This window comes from Phoenix dactylifera, unplaced genomic scaffold (assembly GCF_009389715.1).
Source record: "Phoenix dactylifera cultivar Barhee BC4 unplaced genomic scaffold, palm_55x_up_171113_PBpolish2nd_filt_p 001072F, whole genome shotgun sequence".
NCBI lineage: Eukaryota > Viridiplantae > Streptophyta > Magnoliopsida > Arecales > Arecaceae > Phoenix > Phoenix dactylifera.
Window position 1 is genome coordinate 24587 of NW_024068420.1, and position 23899 is coordinate 48485.

General features: G+C 44.8%; 2 protein-coding genes across 2 annotated transcripts; one reads left to right on the forward strand and one right to left on the reverse strand.

Annotated features, from left to right (window-relative positions):
- The first annotated feature begins 9381 nt into the window (after positions 1 to 9381).
- On the forward strand, positions 9382 to 14633 carry LOC103721578 (photosystem II reaction center PSB28 protein, chloroplastic). The gene is made up of 2 exons (XM_039121437.1): positions 9382 to 9517; positions 13931 to 14633. The coding sequence occupies exons 1-2, from the start codon at positions 9445 to 9447 to the stop codon at positions 14404 to 14406; spliced, it is 549 nt and encodes a 182-aa protein (XP_038977365.1). The 5' UTR covers positions 9382 to 9444; the 3' UTR covers positions 14407 to 14633.
- On the reverse strand, positions 14543 to 19439 carry LOC120107911 (subtilisin-like protease SBT1.2). The gene has a single exon (XM_039121436.1). It carries the CDS (start codon positions 18748 to 18750, stop codon positions 16435 to 16437), a length of 2316 nt encoding a protein of 771 aa, XP_038977364.1. The 5' UTR covers positions 18751 to 19439; the 3' UTR covers positions 14543 to 16434.
- Between the last annotated feature and the right edge of the window lie 4460 nt (positions 19440 to 23899).

The following is a 23899-nucleotide window of genomic DNA, read 5'->3' on the forward strand; positions in this document are numbered from 1 at the left end:
GTCGACTCGAGGACTATTCTTTTGGATTTTCCTTTGAATTTGCTCTTCCAACTTGAGTCCTTTGAACTTGAAACTTGGGCCAATGAAGTGTAACTTTCTTCCAACTTTTCTTGAGAGCTTTGGAGGCCTTCTTGTGTTCTTCCAACTTGCTATGTTCCTTGCAAAATAAGTATCTTTCTCCTTGCAACACAAACATTAGTATTTATACTTCAAGGTTTTGTGATCATCAAAATCAATCTTTAAATCAATCTTTGGGTCATCAATGTCAATCCCCCACTCGGCGAAAGGCCAAGGGGAGCTGATAGAGGTCAACGGGGCCGAGGGTCGGCGTTGGACGTTGGCGTTTTTCTGGCATCGGTCGCACCTTCGGACGAAGTCCAGGGTGTCCTTCTGGAGTGTCGGCCAGTAGTATCCTTGGCGCAAAATCTTATGCGCCAGTGCTCGTCCCTCCAAATGATTTCCACAAATCTCTTCATGGACTTCATGCATTGCGTAATCCGCCTCTGTCGGGCGGAGACATTTGAGGAGGGGAGAGGTAAAAAATCTCCGATAAAGCTTTTCCTCGTACAATATGTACTGGGTGGCAGAACGCTTTACTCGGCGAGCCTCGCGTTCATCGCTGGGGAGGACTCCATCTCGCAGATAGCTAATGGACTCGTCCATCCAGCTTGGCTCGACCTCAATGCAAAGGGCCTGCTCGGGCTCCTCCGTGCTGGGTTTTTTGAGATATTCCAGTGTTGCCGCTTTGGGAAGCTCGCTCATGTGGGAGGACGCCAACTTTGATAGCTGGTCTGCTCTGAGATTCTCCGATCTGGCAATATGTTGGATGCGGAAAGAACTCAAAGTCGAGGTGAGGTCCCGCACCTTCCGGAGATATTCCTGCATTGTGGGGTCTCTGGCTTCAAAGTCACCCATGATTTGGTTCACGACCAGCTGAAAGTCGCTGAAGGCCCTCAGGTCCTTCACTCTAGCTCCTTGGCCAACTTGAGCCCGGCGATGAATGCTTCGTATTCCGCCGTATTGTTGGAAGTGGGAAACTCGAGGCGTAGGGCCTGTTCGGCAACCACTCCATCTGGGCTGGTGAGGATGAGACCCGCTCCGCTACCCTTCGAGTTCGAAGAACCATCGATGTGCAGGGCCCATGCCGAGTTCGGGGTCTGCTCTGTTGGCGCGGGCTCGAGTTCGGGCTTGGCCTCGTCCGGCACAGTGCACTCGACTATAAAGTCGGCGAGTGCCTGCGCCTTGATTGCCGGTCTGGGTCGGTACTCGAGATCGAACTCCCCGAGCTCGACGACCCACTTAATAATTCGACCCGCACGGTCTGATCTTTGCAGGATCTGCTTCACTGGCTGGTCGGTAAGCACGGCCACCATGTGGGCTTGAAAATAGGGCCGGAGCCTCCGAGCTGAGACGACCAAGGCATAAACAGTCTTCTCCAGCTTGGAGAATCGGGTCTCAGCATCCCTCAAGACCCGGCTGGTGTAATATACCGGTTTTTGGAGCTTGCTCTCCTCCCGAACCAGAACCGAGCTCACTGCTACAGGAGAAACAGCCAAGTACAGGTAAAGGAGTTCACCCTGCTGAGGCTTTGTGAGCAAGGAGAAGCGAGGAGGTGCTTGAGCTCTTCAAAAGCTTGCTGGCACTCGGCCGACCATAGAAAATTCTTTGGCTTCTTGAGAGCCGCAAAGAATGGAAGGCAGCGCTCGGCCGATCGGGAGACGAATCTCCCGAGAGCTGCGACTCGGCCCGTAAGTCGTTGTACTTCCTTGACTGTCCTCGGGGGCGTCATCTCTTGGAGCGCTCGGATCTTCTCAGGATTAGCCTCGATTCCCCGCTGTGTAATTACGAAGCCAAGGAACTTGCTCGAGGTGACTCCGAACGCACATTAGGCCGGATTGAGCTTCATTTGGTACCTTCGGAGTGTGGAGAATGCTTCACTGAAGTCGGTCACAAGATCTTGCGCCACTTTGCTTTTCACCAACATGTCATCAACATAGACCTCCATGTTTTGGCCTATTTGGTCTTTGAAGATACGGCTGACCAGCCTCTGATAAGTTGCTCCAGCATTCTTTAAGCCGAAGGGCATTACTTTGTAGCAATAGGTACCCCTATCGGTGATGAAGGCTGTCTTTTCTTCATCTTCTGGCGCCATTCGGATCTGGTTGTATCCGGAGAAGGCGTCCATGAATGCCAACAGCTCATGTCCCGAGGTGGAGTTCGCGAGCTGGTCGATGCTGGGGAGTGAGAAGCTGTCCTTTGGGCAGGCTTTGTTCAAGTCGGTATAGTCCACGCACATACGCCATTTTCCGCTAGCCTTTTTGACGAGGACCACGTTGGCGAGCCACTCTGGATAGGATATCTCCCGGATGAAGCCGGCCTTGAGGAGTTTATCAACTTCCTCGGCTGCTGCTCGTTGTCGTTCGGGGGGCGGCACCTCGCTTCTTTTGTCGCACAGGCTTGCAGGTTGGTTTTACCTGGAGTCGGTGGACCACGACCTCCGGATTTATTTCCGGCATATCCACGGGCGACCAGGCGAAGACGTCCATATTATTCCGCAGGAAACTGACGAGGCGATCTCTCTCACGATCATCGAGGCCGGAGCCGACCTGCACGGTTAGCTCGGGAAGGTTTCGTGTAAAGGAATTTGAATTAGTAGCTCACCGGGCTCTACCCGATTCTTCTGAGGGCCGACCCGTGCCTCTAGGGTTCCGGCCGAAAGCTGGTCTGTTGTTGGAACCGACACCTTGGCCGGTCGCTTCGCCTCACGGGTCGCCACGCCTCATGGGTCGCCATGTAGCATCGTCTCGCTACCGCTTGGTCCCCACAGACTTCGCCGACTCCTTGGCTGGTGGGGAATCGCATGAGCAGGTGGCGGGTTGAGACCACAGCTCGAAGAGCGTTGAGCCCTGGTCGTCCAAGGATGGCATTATAAGCCGAGGGCAGGCGTACCACGAGAAAACCCATCCTCACGGTACTTTTCCGGGGGGCGAGCCCGACCGTGACCAGGAGATCGACCTCACCCTCTACTGGGACTGAGTCTCCAGTAAATCCGACCAAAGGGGCGTTCATCCTTCGCAGTTGTTTTTCTGTCATCCCCATTCTAGAATAGGCGTCAAAATACAAAACATTCGCCGAGCTTCCATTATCAATTAAGACGCGTTTTACACAAATCTATTCATAACCATCGAGATGACCACAGCATCGTCGTGGGGAGCTTCGACTCCCTTCAAGTCCTCATCTGAGAACGAGATGGTTTTCGAGGCGCGTAGGCGCTTCGGGGCGGTTCCTTCTTCTGGAACTTCTACGACCGAGGCCCCGCCTCGGATGGTGTTGATGGTGCCGGTGATAGGCCTGTTGGCGTTTGGATCTTCGGGCTGCGCGGCATTCTCCGCTGGCCTTTTCTCTTCACGCCGGTTTCGCACGAACCGATCGAGTATTCCTCGGTGAATGAGTGCTTCGATCTCGTCTCGGAGCTGGAAGCAGTCCTCCGTATCATGGTCGTGGTCCCGGTGGAAACGGCAGTACTTCCGGAGGTTACGCCAAGCTCCGGAATCTCGTCTCGGGGGCGGGGGCTGGAAATAGTCCCGGCCCTCGATCTCCATGAGAATCTCAGCCCGAGGAGTAGTAAGGGGAGTGTAATTTTCGTACCTCCCATTAGGTATGCGGGCCCGTGGTGGAGACCTCGGGCGGAGCGGGGACCTTTGCTGTGGTGGTCCCCGCAATTGGGGTGGACTCTTCAGGCGAGGCAGATTCTTGGCTCGGCGCGGGGACGGGCTTCTAGGGTGGCTGCGCTCCTCGCGGCGTCTTTTCTGCTTCTTGGAAGCCTGCTCGGCCCCGCTCCGTCTAACGGCGACAGCTTCCTCGGCTTTCGCATACTTCCGTGCCCGAACCAACATCTCAGTGAGGTCAGCAGGGAAGTTCTTCTCGATGGAGAAGAGGAATCTATAAGACCGGGCCCCAATTTTTAGTGCTGACATAGCGATTGACTGGTCAAGCTCCCGGACTTCCCATGTTGCGGCGATAAATCGGTCCAAATATTCCCTAAGGGACTCTCCCTCCTTTTGTTTTATATCGAGGAGGGAGTCCGAGGTCCGCTGCTGGGGTCGGCTGGCAGCAAAGTTGTTGGCGAATTGCCTGCCGAGCTGTTCGAAGGAGGAGACGGTGCTAGGCTTCAGCCCGGTAAACCAAAGTCGGGCTGCTCCTCGGAGTGTTGCTGGGAAGGCTTTGCAAAGCATGGCCTCCGAGGCTTCCTGCAGGGCCATTAAGGCCCGATAGCTTTTCAGGTGGTCAAGGGGGTCGGTCCTGCCATTGTAAGGCTCCACCTGGGGCATCTTGAATCTTGGCGGGACTGGCTCATCTTCGATTTGTTGAGAGAAGGGGGACCTCGTGGTGAACTCGAAGTCACCATCGCGTCCTGACCTCCTTCCGTGGAGTGCCTCAACCTGGCGCTCCAGCTTCTCGACCTTCTTGTCGAGCTTATCACTCTCGGGGATCGCCGCGGCGGTCCGCTCCAGCGCAGGTTGCCCTGGGACTGACTCGGCTTCTGACGGTTGTGGCCAGTCACCAGGACCTCTCACCGGGTGTTCCCTCCAGGGGGAGGCCTGAGCTTGGGGATCTTGACCTCGGAGGGGGAATCCGCTTGCAGGAGGCACCGGCTGAACTGGGGCTGGAGGGAATAGTGCCGTTGGGATGCCCCTAGGTTGCAAGCTTTGGACAGCAGTGGCCAAGGCCTGGACCTGCTGCACCAGGGCATCGAACTGCTCCGGCCGAACTTGGGGAGTCGACTCGGCCTGGGGTGGTGAGTTCTGGACAGAGTGTTCAGGACTGGGTGGAGGACGTCAAGAGGCATTAGAAGCTCCCTTGCTTCTCAGCTTCATGATCGCGACTCGGGCCCTTCCTCTAGCGCCAACTGTTGCTGGAAATTGGACCCGGGGGCGACCGTCGGCTGAGGGGGGAGGAGCTCCGCTGCTGGAACGGTGGGTGGCGGTACGTCGGCTGGTGGCGTCCTCCGGAGGACCTGCAAGAAGCCGGTGGTCGGGCTTTCCGGCGCCGGCCCTCCGATGCTTAAATCAGAGGGGGCCAATATAAGAGTGGAGATAGCAATCAAAAGTTAGGGTTTTTCTTCCGTCCCCCTCCTCAGATGGAGGGATTCCCCTTTTATAGAGAGAATTGAGTTACCCATGATGTGACAGGGCAGATTGTCCTCTTTGTGATAATTGAGCACGATCTTGTTCATTAATGGCGTCGTGGGGGATGAGACCGGATCAGACCGGAGTCAGCGAATTGTCGTGGTTGATTGGACCTGGGGGAGTGGTTCAACCGCCCGCTGTGGAGGGCCTGGGGTCCGTAGATAACAAGCGCATTAATTGTTGAGTGAACCGGTGATCAGGGAAGGCCATACGCTTTGATGGTCGAGTGATCCGGAGATCATCTTGAGCCGTGTTCATTAATGGTTGAGCGCACTGGAGGCCTGCAGAGGCCACGCGCATTAATGGCTTGACGACGGTAGCAGAGTACGGTGGCGTTGGATATCTAGGGTCAGGTTCCCTCAAGGAACAGGCCAGGGTCAAATATTTGGACAAGGCATTTTGGGGCTCGGCACCGAGCCGAGCCGGTTGCCCAGTTGGGCGCCTTCAACTCGAGCGTCGCGAGGTTGGCGCGTTCTGGTCGGCGCTCTCTGCTCGGGCGCCTTCTGGTCGGCGTTTCCTGGTCGGGCGCCTTCTGGTCGGCGCTCCCTAGTCGGGCGCCTTCTGGTCGGCGCTTCCTGGTCGGGCGCCTCCGTTCCGGGACGACTTGGGTTTTCCCCCAACAACTACCATGTGTGGGCTTTGTTATCAGGGACCACAACATCAGACTTATGGCGGCCGAGGGCTGGTGGATCTTCGACACCTCTGTCATTAGAGCTGAGCTTAGAGCTGCATGAGATGGCACCTCCTATGAAAGGCATGCTCTAGATATGGTTTGTATTCACCTTGAAGGAGACTCGACCATGATGACTGAGTAGGTTTGAGGCCGGCATAGCGAGACAGGCAGGCAATCACCGCTCCACAATATTTGGAGACTAGCGAGAGGGTGTGGCTCCTTCCGGGCCTTCCATGTTTACCGGAAGGCGAACAGTGTGGCCGATTGCGTAGCCTCCTTTGCAGCTCAATATTCTAGAGTTCATTTAGGAGAACCAAGAGGATGCTCCTTCTTCTCTTTGTCTGTTTCTCTCTTCTGATTTTGTCGATTGCACTCATGCACGTATGATTTGAGGTGTCGTTGTATCAAAAGAAAAAAAGGACCACCATGTGTCCCTGAGGAGATAAAATGAGAAAAATAGTTCCCATGAGCTTAGTCATATCATGTACATGTTGGAGTATAACTCATGCTCCATTACATGCAACAAAGATCTAACGATATTTTGGTCCAATGCTAGAACGCGAACTTATGCTTTAATTATGACTTATGAGCAAAGCAGCCACATAGATAAAGGCTGCATTTCAATTTTTAAAGTTTCAAAAACAATAGCAACAGCTTTGCTTACAATTAAAGATTAAGGCCCTGTTTGGGGGAGTTTTTGGAGAGCCAAAAAGCACTTTCTGCCCCTCCAAAAGTACTTTTGGAGAAAAAAGTGTGTTTGGTAAAATTTCCAAGAAGCTGTTTCAGCTTTTGCGGAAAGCTGAAAACAGCTTTTTGGCAGAAGTTTAATTTTGGAGCTTTCCGAAAACGCTGTTTTCAGCTTTGTCGGGAAGCTGTATTTTTGACCAAAATACCCCCATTTAAAAGTTTCTTTTTCCTCCCAAAAATCTAATCCCACTGCCTCTTTCTCTCTCACCATCCCCCCCTCTCTCTCCCTCTCTATCTCCTTCTCCTCAATGCCGCCGGCCCTCCTCTTTTTTTTTTATTTTTTGGGAGGCAGCCACCACGCCGGCCACCCGTGGCCGCGCCCCCCAGCCCCCACCCGAGCCCCCCGCCGCTGCGACCCACCACACAACCAAAAAAAAAAAAAGGAAGGGGAGGAAGGGGCCGCCATGGGCGCTTCCTCCCCGGCCGGCCCGCCGTCTCGGCCCCCTCCCGAGGCCCCCCCTCCCCCGCGGTTGCCGCGGCACGCTGTCCCGGCCCCCTCCGAGCCCCTCCTCCCCCGCGGTTGCCGCGGCACGCCGTCCCGGTCCCCTCCCGAGCCCCCCTCCCCCCGCGGTCATCGGGGTCCGCCGTCCCGGCCCCCTCCTGAGCCCCCCCTCCCCCGCGGTCGCCGCGGCACGCCGTCCCAGCCCCCTCCCGAGCCCCCTGCCCCCGCGGTCGTCGGGGCCCGCCGTCCCGGCCCCCTCCCGAGCCCCCCCTCTAGAGGTGGGCAACGGGCCGTGCCGGGCCGGCCCGGCCCAGGCCCCCCGGGCCCAAAGACTAAACGGGCCGTGCCTGGCACGGCCCGTCCAGCACGGAAGGCCAGCCCGGCCCGGCCTCAGGCCCCTCTATTGGTGGGCCGGGCCGGGCACGGCACGCCACGGGCCGTGCCAGGCACGGCCCGTCCCGGGCGCAAACGGGCCGTGCCAGGCACGGCCCGCAGCGTCTCCAAACGGGCCGTGCCTGGCACGGCTCGTAACGGCTCCAGACGGGCCGTGCCAGGCACGGCCCGTCTGGAGAGGGGGGAGGAAAATAGCCGTTTCCAACGGCTATTTTCGTGAAAATGACCCTTTTACCCCTCCCAACAGTCCAATAACGGCTGAATTGAGGGATATTTTGGGAAAAAAAAAATTTGGGCTTCTATAAATAGCCCATTCCTCCCTCATTCTCACCACACCAAACCTCTCATTCTCTCCTTCTCTACTGCTAAAATTTTTAATTTATTAAAAAAATTTATGAAGCATTAATTTTTATCGGGCCGAGCCGGGCCCAGGCCCGGACCGTGCCAGGCCCGCGTGCCAGCCCGGCCCAGGCCCTTATGGGCCGTGCCGTGCTGGCCCGCGGGCCGTGCCGTGCTTGGCCCGCGGGCCTAGACCGGGCCGTGCCGGCCCAGGCCCGAAGCGGGCCGTGCCAGGCACGGCCCGCTGGCCAGGACCCTCTAGCCCAGCACGGCCCTCTCAAAGGGGCCGTGCCAGGCACGGCCCGGCACTGTAGCTGGCGGGCCGTGCCAGGCACGGCCCGCTTCGTGCCGTGCCCACGGCCCGGCCCAGTGCCCATCTCTACCCCCCTCCCCCCGCGGCCGTCGGGGCCCGCTGTCCCGGCCCCCTCCCGAGCCCCCCTCCTCCCGCAGCCGCCGCGGCCCGCCATCCCGGCCCCCCTCCCGCGGCCGCCGCGGCCCGGCCCCCCTTCCGGCGCCGCCGGCTTCGCGGGAGAAGAAGAAAGGAGAAGAAGGAAAGAGAGGAAGGAAGGAGAAGAAGAGAAGAAAAAAAAAAAAAGAAAAAGGAGAAAAGGAAAGAAAAAAAGAGAAGAAAAAAAAAGAAAAGGAAAGAAAAAGAAAAAAAAGAAAAATAAATAAATAAATAAATATGTATATAAATGAACGAATAAATAAATAAATAAAATAATAAATAAATATATTTCAATAAAATAAAATAATAAATAAATAAATAAATAAATAAATAAAAATATTAGTAATTATTTAACCAATTTTTTCACCTAGTTAGAAAATTTGTTAGAGAAATAAATGGTCATCAAAAGAGTAAAAAATTAATTTATACTAATAATTATAATATTTTATACATTTATTATTGTATTATACTATAAATATAATATAATATAATATTATGTTATGTTAAATAATTTAATATTATTTTAAATTATTATCTTATAGTATATAATGTTATAGTACTATATTATAATAATATTATGTTACATTATATTAATATTATACTATATCATATATTTATGTATTAATATATATTATATTTTATTATGTACTATTGTATAATACTAGTAATATCCTTTATGGTCATTTTGTTATACAAAAGTACTTTCTCAGTTTGTTTACCAAACAAATGTTAAAGTGCCACAGCACTTTAGAAATGTAGTTACCAAACAGCAAACAGCTTTTTATAAAAGCTCTACTTCCAACTGCTCTACTTCTAACAGCTTTACTTCCAACAGCTCTACTGCCAACAGCTCCCCCAAACAGGGCCTAAGTGGCATCTAGGTTCACCCACAAAGAACTTGGTGCACCTACCTACTTGATCGCCAAATCAGCTCCATTTTTTCTGATAATTAATATAAAAATAAATTATTCATAAAATTTTAAAAAATAAACTTGTTTAAGTGTAAGAGTAGTTGGTTCAGATCAAGTCGGATTGGGTCCAAAAAGTTTGAGATCGGATGGTTCAAATTGATGATGGATGGATGGCTCTCTTTGCGACACACCGCAGCCCAATCGCTTCATTCTCTTTCTCGGTTCCTCTGCCGCTACTTGCTATTTTTCCTGTCTTCCTCTCTCTCTCTGTCTCCCTCTCTTTTCTCCATCTCGGTACGAGAATGGCTGCAATGCACTGTCTTGCTCTCTCGTCGTCCATTTGCAAATTCCGCCACCACCATCACTCCCTTTCAGGTCGCTCTCTTTCTCTCTGGTTCGGAATAATGACAAGTGGATGCATTTCCTGTTTCCAATTATGGGATTGGCTTCTTGCTAGATGAGTTTTTTTTTTTTATTTGAGTTAATGACAAGTAGATGCATCTCCTGTTTCCAATTATGGGATAGGATTCCTGCTAAGTGAGTTTTTTTTTTTTTTTTGAGTTTCTGTAAGCAAGAAAATTCAGTTAAGAATACATGATCATGCTGGAAGAAGAAAAAGATGCTACCGACAGTGGATTTCTTCGTCAATTGTTTGTTTTCTTTGTTTCATTATTTAATTTTTCTCAAATATTTTTATTTTTATTGAATTGATATCATGGTTTACTGGTGGTGGAATGGAATGTTTTGTTCCCAGAATAGATTTTAGGTTATGTTTGAAGGATGGGTTTTCAGAGAATGTAGTTTTTTCTTTTCTTTCTTTCTTTTTTTTGATAAACAAGGCTTAAAGCTCTTTGAAAACAATGTTTTATTAGCAAGTGATTATTGCGATTTGAATTTAGCTAAGCCTTACTAAATCAATCTGGTAATGGCTCAGAAAGGTCTGAGAAGATTTACTTACAAAAAGGTCTGATTAGAATTAAAAAAAGGGGAAATGTGTTGATTAGATGTGGGGATTACTCTTCTATTTCTTTGTCATACGCTTCTTTATACTCATGGTTAGCAAACCAAGAGTAGTGATTGTTCTACATGATTGGGCTTCAAATCATCAATTAAAAGCTGATTGCTTAAGGATATGCTCGTGGGTGGATTAAATTTTAGGCAAAAAGATAGAGTGTGGTTCTATCCACTAATGGATTGATTATCTTCTATGTCTGCCCTAGGTAAAGTTTCAAAATTCTTCTACTCTTTTAGTAGAAGTATAGACTCGATATGAGTGTGGTTTATTATCAAATTAATTCAAATTTCTTGCCAAGGATGCCTGAGATTCCTTAAGTAACCTTAATCTGCTACTGTTTTCCAATTTGTGTGCTTGGTGTTCTGGATATAGGTATGTTCCATAGAAATATTAGAATTTTTGTAAGTTCCACCTGTTGCTGGTACTGTATTCCTCTTTTGAGGAAAGTCTAGGCTCGAGAGGGCTTGCCAGGAAACCTAGTATGCTGGTTAGCAGAAAGGAAAATGCACCTTATCTTAAGCTTATATTAATGAACCTCCATGATTATCCTAGACTTAAAATAGCATTAATGATACGGATAAAGGAATTTCATGTTCATTTCCAAGGATTAAAACAGGCAAAGAGTAAAATCAGTAAACAATTGCAATACTCTTATAAAACAAAAAAGTGGTTCTTTGAGCATCCTGATTCTTCAAGAAAAGTTAATGGGCCATGTAAAAGCTAATTCCATGCTAAACATGACATCTAGAACATGGTGGGTGATGTTCATATTCACGATAATATGCTTGATTTAATATGACATAGAAAATTATAGGTATATTTGTACTTTATAAATATGCTGAAAATAAAGATGTTTCAAAATTTGCTATTAGAAAGGAAAAACTTTACGAAAATAGCTTGCAATATTTTTCTGTTCTGCAGATTCGGACCATCCTTTTTTTTGTTGCAGAAATAGCATTATAAATTTTTTTGGATAATTTCATCCTTGGCTCCAGCTGCTTGTTCACAGTGAATACACATATGTTTTGTATGATTGTACATATTTTTAACACTGAATGCATAATTTGTTCAGTGCTAGATGCACATTTTTTTAAAATATTGAATGGCTGGAATACGTGCATGAGGCCAGGGGAAAAGCATCTGAAATTTTCAAAACTGGGCCATTAAATAAATGTGGCCTAAATCTGCAGAAAACAGGAAAAAGAAGGGTCTCCTGCATAATTCCCTTAGAAAAAATGAATCACAACCTATACTATCATTGAATAGATTAATTGATAACTTTAAACAAGTGCTGATTCCGGTATTTTATGTTAAGCTTAATGGAAGGTTTTTCTCTGGAGAGTTATTAAACTTCCTTTTTTTTGATTGGTAAAGTATGTGCCATTACCAACTATTGCTAGAAAGAACAACTTGTACGCTCAAGTGAAGTGCAAACAATAGGAATTCAGCACTCATGACTGCAATGCTGTAATTGATAACTTTAAATAAGTGCCGATTCTGGTATATTATGTTAGCTAAATGGAAGGGTTTTCTCTGGAGAGTTATTAAACTTCCTTTTTTTTTATTGGTAAAGTATGTGCCATTACCAACTATTGCTAGAAAGAACAACTTGTACACTTAAGAGAAGTGCAAACAATAGGAATTCAGTACTCATGACTGCAGTGCTGTAAGATGATGCATAGTCACAGTAGAAAAAAGATAAAAATTTTTAGAAGAGAATGCTTCAATGAAGAGTTGCCTCAAGTTTTCAGCCAAGAATTTCACTGTGATCTCATGATATCATTACACATTGCCTACTGAATGGTTTCAAGACTCTTCTAATGATGAAAGGATCTCAAACATGGAAACATCATTATGATATCCTGATAAATTACAGGAAGACCTCACAAGCATTCTTCTTTTCACTATAAAAGTGAAATCCGTAAATTGTTGTTCCAAGAGAATCTGTTAGCTAGTTGGAAAAGGCACATGCTGCTTTGAAATAGGGAAAAAGTCATATTTATTATTTGGTATTTTATAATTATTTGAATAACGGTCCTTTGGTTTTTCTGACTCTGATAACAGTATCTTGTCTTGTAAAGTTATGTATCTTTTTGAGGAACATAACATGTAGAAGAATTATTCCACACAGTGCTTAATGGTGCAGATGGCAATTCTTGTCAGTGATGTTCACCATTCAAGTCTAAGTGTTAACTATTAACAGAAGTCTTAATGATTAACTAAACCTTTTCCCAAAAGTTGAGTCAGGTGAGAAAATTATATGAGGTTTAGGATATGCATAAAGCAAATCAGGTGAACGAACATGGGACTTTTTTGTTCTTATCTGCATCTTTCTTCTATCCTTTTCAATTATTAAAGTCAGATATTCATTTCTTCAGGCTAGAAAAAAGTGTCATTGCACTTATCAAATATAAAAACAATCATGTCACTTTTTTTTAAACAAATTACTTTAACAGAAAAGCAGGGAACAAAAGACTATAGATTTGAGTTTCTGACAAATTTACTCTAGCAAAGTTTGAACCACTGGAGTGCTTTAACAGTCTGAATCACCTAGACCGTCCATGTTCGAGACTTTAAGTAATTCTGAAGTGTTAAATGAAACAAATTACTTTGTCACTCTTTGACAGTGGAGTGCTCTGTTTATCTTAGCCAGGATGTCAACACTTGGCAAGGTTCTAAATGTGTTATGTTAAGAATCATTTTAGTGCCAGTTATGACACTTTTAACGATCAACCTTTACAAAATAAGAGTAATATAAAGCGTCTAGACTTCCAGTTAGATGTTGCAGCATTTCTTACTTTATTGTAATATAATATCAAATACAAGTGTTTCTAAGAACAGAATCATTAACAAGTGAACCAAATTATCTATGTTCTTATTTTTTGTTAATACTTTTGTTTGTTTACATGTTTTGAAAGTGCCGGATATATTGTTTTTTTTCCTTTTTCTCCTTACTGATGATGATATTTAGACAGTTTAGAACATCTTGACACTTTTCTCATGTGCCAAGTGCTAGGTAACACAATCGTCATTTGCAATACAATTGTTTGCTTATGGGAAGCTCAATCTACCAGCCTCTAAGAGAGTGCAGGGAAATTTATCCGTGGAGATACATTCCCTTACCATCCCCATATAGGAGTAGTGATGCAACTGTAATAATTGGAAGTATCTTTAACTGAAAATCTAACATTCCTTTCTCATATTCTATAACCATTTTCTTCTCATTGGTGCACTTCCATCAGCTTTCCAAAAAATACAGATATCACCACCTTTACCAAGACTAAATGAGTAGCCAGGCAAAGTAGCACAGACCTCCCATATTTTCTTGTTCTGCCAGACCTAGTAGATATTGCAAACACAAAAACTCTGTTTGTTTCTGTTTCTCCATTCCCATCCACTGCACCCGGGACCCCTGCTTGAGCTCCATCTCTCCCATATTGTGTCAACTACTCATTCCAAAGGCCTAATTGTCTAGGGCCTTATTAGCATGTGAAGTCTTTAACTTAAATGCTTTCTTACTAGGACAATTTTGTGCTGAAGTTCATCACTCTTCATGGAGAATTTAAGGGGTTTGGATTACTAAAATCATTCTCATGTTGTGCGGCTTTTTATATGTACATCTTCTTTGTATACAGTTTTTTAAATGAAGGTGTGAATATAAATATATAATGTTATGCATATATGCTTAAATGTATAACAGCATCTCTCATTTTCAAATGTACAGTCAATCTCTTTATTGATATGCATATTGATAAAATTTCACACTCATGCAGCCTTGGTATCTCTCTCCAGTGTTCCCTGCCGAGGTATCCGTTCCAGTTTCAGTGGCATGTCCTTGCAGCTTTCTCCTCCTAAGCGGACTCAGAACGTAGGAAGCTCTCACTTGTCTAGTCCAATAACAATGATGGTCAAGCCAGCAATCCAGTTCATTCAAGGAACTGATGAACAGACAGTACCTGATGTGAGACTAACCAAATCCCGAGATGGTACAAATGGTGTTGCAACTTTCATTTTTGAACAACCTTCTGTCTTTGACTCTTCTGGCGAACTTGGTGACATCACTGGGTTCTACATGATTGATGAGGAAGGTGTGCTACAGTCAGTTGATGTGAATGCCAAGTTTGTAAATGGAAAACCTGCAACAATAGAAGCCAAATATATCATGAGGAACCCACAGGAATGGGACAGATTCATGAGGTTTATGGAGAGGTACTCTCAGGCAAATGGTTTGCAATTCATCAAAAAATGAGGCAGTGTGTATCCTTTACTCTGTCCTCTGTGTCTCCCCTACTGGTGATCTTAATATAATTGTATCTTTAAATATGCAAAATTTTGTTCACTGTTGCCGATGGTTTTCATCATAATATGTTCCTTTGTATTTCAAGTTGTAGTGCCCATGTTCTTGCTGCTTAAATTACATGGTGAAAGACAAGATTTTTCTGTTCGTGACGTGAGTTTGATCGCTCTTTGCTGAAACTTTTTTATGATATGAGGGATTTCTTTTCCTATTTCATATTCCAGATGAATTGACAACTTTTGTTGATTATGGCTATAATTCTTCTTATGTAACACCTTAGAAATGTGACAAAGCGAACTGTGCTTACACGGTTGCTAACATGACAATGCTAATGTATTCATTTTACATTACCAGTATTAGACTTAAGTTCTGTGCTGTGGACACAAATAAGTACATGTCCACTAGTGGTCTGTGAATGCAGGAACAATAGCATGCATGAGGACATACATGCACTTGCATATGTATAGAATGCACCTGAACATCCATAATACTTGGTCAGGATGTCTCTGGCTTCGGAGTTGCAGTATCAGTCAAAACCACTGATTTCAATCAGACTGGTGGAACTTTCAGTTTTCAAGAGTATGTATATACATTAATTCTTCAACCTTTAGTAGTTCATAGTTTTCCAAATTTGGTCGACTGTATGAATCTTCTAGGGTTCCTCTTTTGTCTAATTTATGTTAACTTGAATTAAGAATTTGATTTTCTTTAGATCATAGGTTTTGGTTATATTTAGTCATGGCTTGCTATGTAAGAAACATAAAAGAGAAAAAAAAACATATTTTGAATGTTATAGCAGATTATAGAGTTCAGGCATTTGACTATATTCACATTGTACCAGTTTGTTTGTGGGGATCTCATTTCGTTCCACTTGATGGATCCTGCAAGCTAGTTTACCTGCTTGATCCCCAGTTTTCCTTCTGGTATTTATCTGTATTTCCAAATTTCGATGTTATTACATTCTGCATTCTATTTCAAATGGAATCTTCTTCAAAAATAGTTTTAGTCTAGTCTTGGCTATTTATATCTCCCTGCTAAAGAATTGATTCACTTTTGATAAGCTGGAAAGCAGTTATTACTGGCAGTAGAAATCAATGAATTAGCTTAAAATTCAACATGGAATTTTATCAATACTCGATAAGTGAACTCTTGGTGACAACTAACTAATAAGGCACGCATGTACCAAAAACTATTAAGGCACGTAGATTATCCTTATGCTGTTCACTTGGAAGGGTACAAGGATTGAGCCACATGCCTCCTTCAGATATTACAGTTAATCTCACATGTTTAACACGGAGGGGAGGATGATATTAAATATTAAAACCACTGAAACTATTTCACCATAAGATCAAGAGTAGCTAAGATTTTTTTTTTTTTTTGGTAATCATCTACTCACTTATTCGGACTGTAAAAGAAGACTTTTCAAATGTACAAGCTTCTAAATTTTTTTCATCCTCCTTTCTGTTTTATTTTGTTCTCAAGCTTTAGAGATTGTCCTTCACATTTATACAACATTTTGTAAATTTCTTGAAAATTAAGGCTCATCAAGCTCTTTGATTGGATTTCTCTGTTAACTTCACCACATCACCCAATTCTAGCCTGTCAATACCCAATCATTAACTACTTTGATCACAACTGCTCATCTTGGTGGAATTTGATTTGTTTGTCGCATGCATTGCTCATGCCCAACACTTGAAATCTTTTTGCAGGCAGTATCTTTAAGTTCTTTGTCCTTATACTGACTGAATATTCAACATCCAAAAGTCAACAGGAGGCTCAAATGCAACAATAAAAAGGAATCTTATTATTATACTTGAGCTATGTGTAGTTAAATAGATGACCATAGCTCCTTACATGCTATAAAACTTGATTCAAGGACAATTCTCTTCTTTATCACTAATAAAGAAGTTTCATCCTGTTTCCTACACTTCTAAAATCATCTATGAAACAACCTCTTGAGAGTAAGAAGCTATCCTAGTCCTATGCCCAAGTCACTGATATTGGGCTTCTCACCTTGTATTGGGACTTTCTGCTATGCACCCATGTCAGATGCCCTTCTGTGAATCTTGTCCCTTTCACTGTTCTTCTACCTGACTGGAACCAAACTGTATAGCTTCTCCTTTCATTTATTTCTCTGAATGTTAATGTCTTTGGCTTCACTCTCACCCTCACTCCTTGTAGTGCAGTCACTTGTACCGAGTACATCGAATTTGGGGAGCCAACATTGGTAAGTGTCCTCTGAATCATAACTGATGTTCTTCCTTGCCTGAAAGTTACTGAAATTGAGGGATAGTTAAGACTGAATTGTTTGTTCTGGTGCAGGACCTCACGGCAGCTGGTGTTTCTGTGAGTAATGGTAAAGATCTCCGGCCAAGTGTATCCAAGAGTACAAAGATGGGCGATGTAGTCATCTGGTTTGATGTCGTAAATCAGCCCTGGATCGACTGCTCTTGTCGGGTTGACATGCCCGGCACCGGTAGAAAAGACTCCAGCTCGCTCTTTGCCATCCATTATGGGCTTCCCGAAATGGTCTCCAATGTCGGCGGTCGTCATGATAGCCGACCGAACTGCAGCCGGGCTCCAGGATGGGTGCATTGTGCGGACAAGAGCTACGATTCCACTGACATGGGGGCATGCCATGGATGTCCCTGACAGGACACTGAAATTAGACCTCCGGCGATCTTCTTGCAGGGCCGAGGGACCAAGATTTGCAGGCCATGCTGCAATGATGTTCACCCCTGGAGCAATGATGTCTGGTTTAAGGATCGAGGGGTTTGTCAGGCTCGGCCCTCGTGACGAGAACAAGGCGACCGCCGGTGCCCTTGATTGTCGGATTCTTGTTCCTCCATAGATTAGTCGAGCCACCGGGTGCCTTGTCGAGTTGATGTAGCTCTTCAATCTTATGGACTCTTGGTAGCCTATCAATGTCGCAGGCAGAACATGGACATCAACAGAATCCTCCTCCTGGTTGATCTCGGTGTTGGCCAGGACCATGGCAGCTCCACCTGCTTCCCTCACAGCCTCGCCCTTCTCGGCTCTGCCGCTGATCCCTCGGTTGCAGACCACCATCTTCCCACCAATGCTGGATTTTGAAAGAGATCCCTTCAGACACAATTCAGCTCCATTCCTCCCACCAGTCTCGTAGACCAGCTCCAGCTGCTTGCCGCCTTTTTTCAAAAATCGGTTGCCCGGGTACATGGACTCGCCGTAGAGGATCTGACCGTCGCCCATCCGAACAAAGGCCGGGAACCTCCGGTCGAGCGTGCTTGCACCGACTGTGGTGATCCATGGGGCTTCATTGGCAACCGAGCTCGGCACAGGGCCATTGTTTCCGGCGGCGCAGATGACAGCGACGCCCTTCTCCATGGCCCTGAAGCTACCGATCGCGATGCTGTCCTCGAAGAGTGGGATTGGGAAGCCACCGAGGGAGAGGGAGAGGACATCAACTCCATCTCGGATGGCATCATCCATCCCTCCAAGGATGTCGGAGCTGTAGCACCCGTTAAACCAGCAGACCTTGTAGACGGCAATGTGGGCACCAGGGGCCATCCCTCGTGCCTCGCCGGCTCCAACGCCGAGAACACCGGCGCCAGGAACCAGTGCCCCGGCTGCAGTCGACGCCGTGTGGGTACCATGCCCATGCGCATCTCTTGGGGACATATACTCTAACAAGGACGCCGCTGCCGGCTTCTCCGGCATGTTGGCACGATGACCTTTGGAGTAGAACCGGGCGCCGATGAGCTTTCGGTTGCAGTTGGAGGAATTGAAGCTCTCTCCTTCTTGGCAGGCACCCCTCCACCGGCGAGGCACGGGTGGCATCCGGCGGTCACCGAAGCTGGGGCTCTCAGGCCAGACACCGGTGTCGAGCACTCCGATAATGGTACCCTTACCGAATCCAGACCGAGCCCAAGCTCCACCTGGTGCAAAGTTCAGCCCCAAGAACTTGTAGGAGTAGGTGGTATGCAGCTCGAGCCGGTGGTCGGGACGGACCGAGACGACACCGGGCAATGCTCGCAAGGCCGCCGCTTCATCGTCGGCGAGGCGAGCTGAGAAGCCTTCGAGCGCAGTGTGGTACGAGTAGAGGAGCCGAGAGGAAGGGTCCTCTTCCTCCAAGAGCACGGCTTTCTCCAGGAAGGAGACGTGCCAATGGAGCTTGGTTTGGAAAAGGCTACCAACCATGTGATGCGGATAGAGTTGGACAATGTAAGTTTGGAAGTTTTGAGCATGGAGAAGAGGAGCCAAGCACCAGAAGAAGCACAAGGACAGCAAGAGGTCAAGGTGGTGATTGGGTGCCATGGCGGAGTAGTGCTTGTTGGGTACTTCATGCTCTCCAGCTCCAGTGGGGTGTGGGGGTATTTGAAGAGGGGATGGAGGGGTTTGAAAATGGGAGGCATTGCTGAAGGAGAGGTAAAACTCGTGAGCGTAGAGGGCTCTCCTTGTCTCACGGGGAAGGGTGAGGGAGGGGAGCCTGAGGGGAGGGAGCTGAGATGTCTCACGAGATCCTTTGGTGAGATTTATTTCTGGGCTAAACGGGAAGCCAACAGAGAGGGGGCTCGGGGGTGTTTGTCACAAGAGACTAGGATTCAGAAGTCGAACACTATGTCCATCTTTTAGTGTTTATGGATTTGGATGTGGGAGTGGGTGGGGGGACAGAACCTCCTTTTGGAGTGCAAAGGAACTGGGAAGATGAATTGAATGAGGGGAGAAAAGGCTCCCTCTTAAATGCTGCTTCCTCATTCAATGCTGCTTGAGGGGCTCCCTTGCAATTCATTTGAGCAGCACTGCATTGGGTCCAACCTTGGCTCTATTGCAATTAATTCGAGAAGCTTTGCCTTGGGTGCAAACCTGGCAATCTCCTGATAAAGTTTTTCTTCTTTTTTCAACTAATAATATAATAAATTATAATAAATAGAAAGATTTAATGGCCAAATTTTCGTGGCACATTAGACAATAAAATTTAATGATGGTCAATACATTAATACTAACATTCATACATACATATATATATATATATATATATATATATATATATATATATATATATATATATAGAGAGAGAGAGAGAGAGAGAGAGAGAGAGAGAGAGAGAGAGAGAGAGAGATTAAAATTCTCTTAGTGGGATCCATTTTTTGTGGATATTGTTGCTGGTTGTAATACTTGGTGAGGCTTAAAAAAAATAATGAGGCATGACATATGAGTAGAGGCCTATTTCAAATATCGACAGGATTTTCTCAGCAAGAGGAATGCATGTTATACTTGGTTGTAATGCACATATGGGATTAGCTAGGAATGTTCGTCTACCTCATCAGACCACTCCACAACCTCAGGTTGCTGGGTATCTGGGCAATGCAAATCTATTGCTTATGGGACTAAAATTTTATTTTATAAGAAATTTTGGGAGTATCAAAATTCTTGAAGGATGACACCAGTCAAGATTCGATCTCTCGCTTCATGCTTCCTTTTCATAGACTCTATCAAGGGATTTTGGTTTGGCACCTGGTTGCAGAACTCTAATGATGTTGTAATTTTTGATGAGTATGAGTTCCCGGTGAATGATGGACTGATGATCTTTATGGTTAATACAAAGGATGATGATGGCAATCATCTCATTCTGACATGAAGTATGTAAGTCTGCTCTGCTATTTGGTAAAGTAAAAGATCTTCTTCCACAACAAAGTCAAATTTGTTGGTCATAAAGTAACAAAGATTAAGGCTAGGTTGGTATGGGGTAAAATATGGAGATTCTCGTCTCAAGAAAAGTAAAGTTATTTAAATTTGAATTGAAACTTGAATTAAAGCTTAATTTAATTCTAAAAATTTAAGCAATCACGTAGTCAAAATGCTGGCCTCACCTCAAATGTCTCAAACACCAGCCCTCGATTCATTTCAATGACCGAGTGCATAGGTATTTGTATGATACTTTCGAGCTTTATCGAGTCTAATAGAGTTGGTTTTCCCTCAAGCATGAAATGAAATTAAATTCAAGCTTAAGAACCAAGTGCAAGCTTGGGTGAATGTACCTAAAACCAAAGCTTGACTAGGCTTTTAATTAAATGTGCTTGAGCCAAACTCAAGCTATTTGGATCAATTGACAACCATTGTGGCATCTATGGAATTCTGGATGTACTACAATGAACATTGTTGAGAACCTATTGCACAGCATGGCATGACTCATTAACATGATTTTTTGGAAAGAGGAGTTCAAATTTGGTCTTCCCAACCTATAGGTTGGATTAAGGTTTTTCTAAAGTTAGGTTAGTCCATAACTACTTTGAGTTTGGTTTAGCCTTGAACTCATAAACTTAATTACATATCAGGCAGAAAGTTTGAGCTGATCCAATTGGACCTAAATATTTTTGTAGCAATGTAGGACTTTTACAAATGACTAGTCAAAAAATATTATTTGGATTTCTTAGCCCTTATATGTATCTAAAACTTCTTTAGCACGTGGTTGATTTAGGACTAAACACATGCTAGCACGAGCTCTTACATACTCCCTCCTTTAAGCTCTGGTATCTTTGTCAGGTTAAGAGCTCAAATCACATCAAACCCAATCATAAATGCCAAGATTAGCCCATGATAATCCCTAAAAAGGCTCATGTTGTAATATTTCTTAGTCCACTTGGGCTATGGAATGTATCTACTCTAATATTTTTATAATGACATAGCTCTTTATTTGAATATACCAGCTGGAAGATATTATTTAGGTTCTTCGACCTTGTATAAGTATCCAAGATTTTCTTAATACATAATTAATATAGGACTAAACACGCTCTATCATGGGCCTTCACAATTTCTCTGCTAAAACCAATAGAATTCCCCTTTTTTGATTTATAATCCAAAAGATTCCCATGGTTTCAATTATGCTTTGTTCACTCTAAATTCCTTTTTTTGTTTACAACCATTGTTCTAAAACAAAGTAAAAGTCATTCCAGGTTGCTACATACTAGTTCTTAAACTTCAACCCTTGACAAAAGAATATGAAACATGAACTAATTGGAGTGAGGTATGAGAGGTGCCTATTGCTCCTCCATTTTTTGTATTTTTTTTATGGTACAAATGGGTAAAGTTAAAAAGAAAACTATCCAAACAACTACATTAGAAGATTATAGTCTGAAGGAGAAAAGCCCAAAAGCATTTACAACCAAGTATCTATTTCTCACAGCACATCAACCTAAGGTAGGGTGCAAATAAGTCGAGTAGCTCGCGAGTTGCTTAAAGCTCGACTCGGCTCCAAGCTCAACTTGACTCAACTATTATTTTTTGAATTGAACTCAAGTAGCAAAATACTCGGCTCGAAGGCTCGTGAGCCTAATTGAACATATATTCTAATAATATTATATTTTATTTATAATATATATTATTAATTTAATATTTTAAAATATAATATTATGTTATATTTTATTTTAATTATATTTTTTAATTATGACTAAGGCTCGAAGTCGAGCTCGAACATGGGCTCAACTTTGGCATGGCTGAGATTTGAGTTGAGTCAAATAGATATCAGGTATTGCATTTTTTTGATCGAGTTGAGTTCGAGCTTGGATATTAAGATTCAATCAATCTCGAGTCGAGCCTAAATATTTTAAATCGCTGATCTTAAGCCTTTAGCTACTCAACTCGACTCAGTTTGATTGCACTCCTAGCCTGACCAATCAGCCATTCTATTCCTTTTCCTGCATATATGTGAGACTTTGAAAACCCAGCAGGCTCGTTTCAGCTGTAATATATCAGGCAGCAGAGGATTCAAGTGTTTAGAGGCCTACAGCTTTTGAATCCATCGAGCCACACCTGGTATGCTTTAAATTTGAAGACTGCTATCCCTGAGACCCTCCCAGGCCCCTGCAAGTTCAACAAACGGAACGGAGCAAAACGGAAGCGTCCTCCAGGGATCGTACAAGTTCTTTGCTCCTCCGTTCAGTATTTCATTTGGAAACTACTTTGGGTTAGGTTGCCTACGCAGCACTGCATCATATAGGCTTTGTTCTTGACTCTATTTAGGCTAGATATTGAGAATATTCATCATCTACTCTTTGAGTGCAGATGCAAGAATGATTTGGGAAGCGTTAAATGACAAAAAGGACTCAAACTTATCCCTTATCAATGGCAGGGACTCAAGGTGAATGGCTTACTGCATAGGATAACAATCAGCTTGCAGGTAAGATGCTGTTTCCTAATATCCTGTGGGGTATTTGGAAATATCAAAACTCCATGATTTTTCCAGCACCATATGGATACAAATCTTGTTGCTGAGATCAAAACTTTGTGAACTGATAGCTGCACTAATCCTACTATTTCAGACAAGTTTTCTTGCGGTAAGTGGATAACTTTGGATCCTCCTCCTCCTCCTCCGAATTGGATCAGAATTATTACTGATGAATCATTTGATCCTTATTCAGACCAGGCTGGGGCAGGTCCCTTGGACGACGCGATCTCTGTGTTGCAAGGTGAGCATTCCCCTTGCATGCATCCATGAGCGGCGAGCTAGTCTGCAAATTGATCGACCTTTCTATGTCTGATGGTGTAATGTTGAACTGGTTTTCTTGTAGAGTTTCTCCATTTGATGTATTCAATTGAATATGTATTTGATATTATTATTATAATATTATGTTAAATTAATAATATTATTATATTATAATAACATTATATAACTTTATTATATTTTTTATATTATATATATTAGTTATTATCTTATTCAAGTTAAAAATATTTCAATAAATAATTTATAAATTAAGAATACAACAAATAAGTAATATCATTATATTCCTCTCCTATTTTGGCCTGAGCTTCCCACCTCCTTTCTCAGCCTCTCCAAATACAAAAGCTGAGCTTTCTTGGAAGCCAAATACTGTAATATAATTTGCAATGCAACTTATTACAATGCAACCTGCGTTGCTGTACAAGGTCTCAGCTGCGTAACCCTCCAAAACGTATAAATATTTCACGGCAAGTTAGCTCGGATGGCTAACGGATGTGGGCATTTTTAGTGCTTGACGAGTCTTTCAGAAATTTTTAGTGTGTGTGTGTGTGTTAGGTGAGATCTATATTTTTTTCGAAGGAGATTCGACTATAGTGATAAAGTGGATTTGGGGTTGAAGTTGTGTTGTTGGCGGAAGGCCGCTGCTCCGCGATATCCATAGACTCTTAGAAAAATGGCTTCTATTGAGTCACACATATTTATAGAGAAGCAAATAATACTGCCGACCGGGTTGCCTCTTTCACGGCTCACCATTCTGGAGGCTTCATATGAAAGAATCATGTTGCTCCTTATTTTTTATGCTCTCTCTCTCTCTCTCTTTTTTTTATTTTGTTATGCGCCTCCATCCGCTGTGTGTGTGAGCTGCCGTTGTACCAACTATACATGCCGGTTGACCCGACCACGGTCTGATCCGACCGGAGAGCGGTCCGGTCTACTCCGCTCCGAACCTGAGCAGAAAATAGAGGT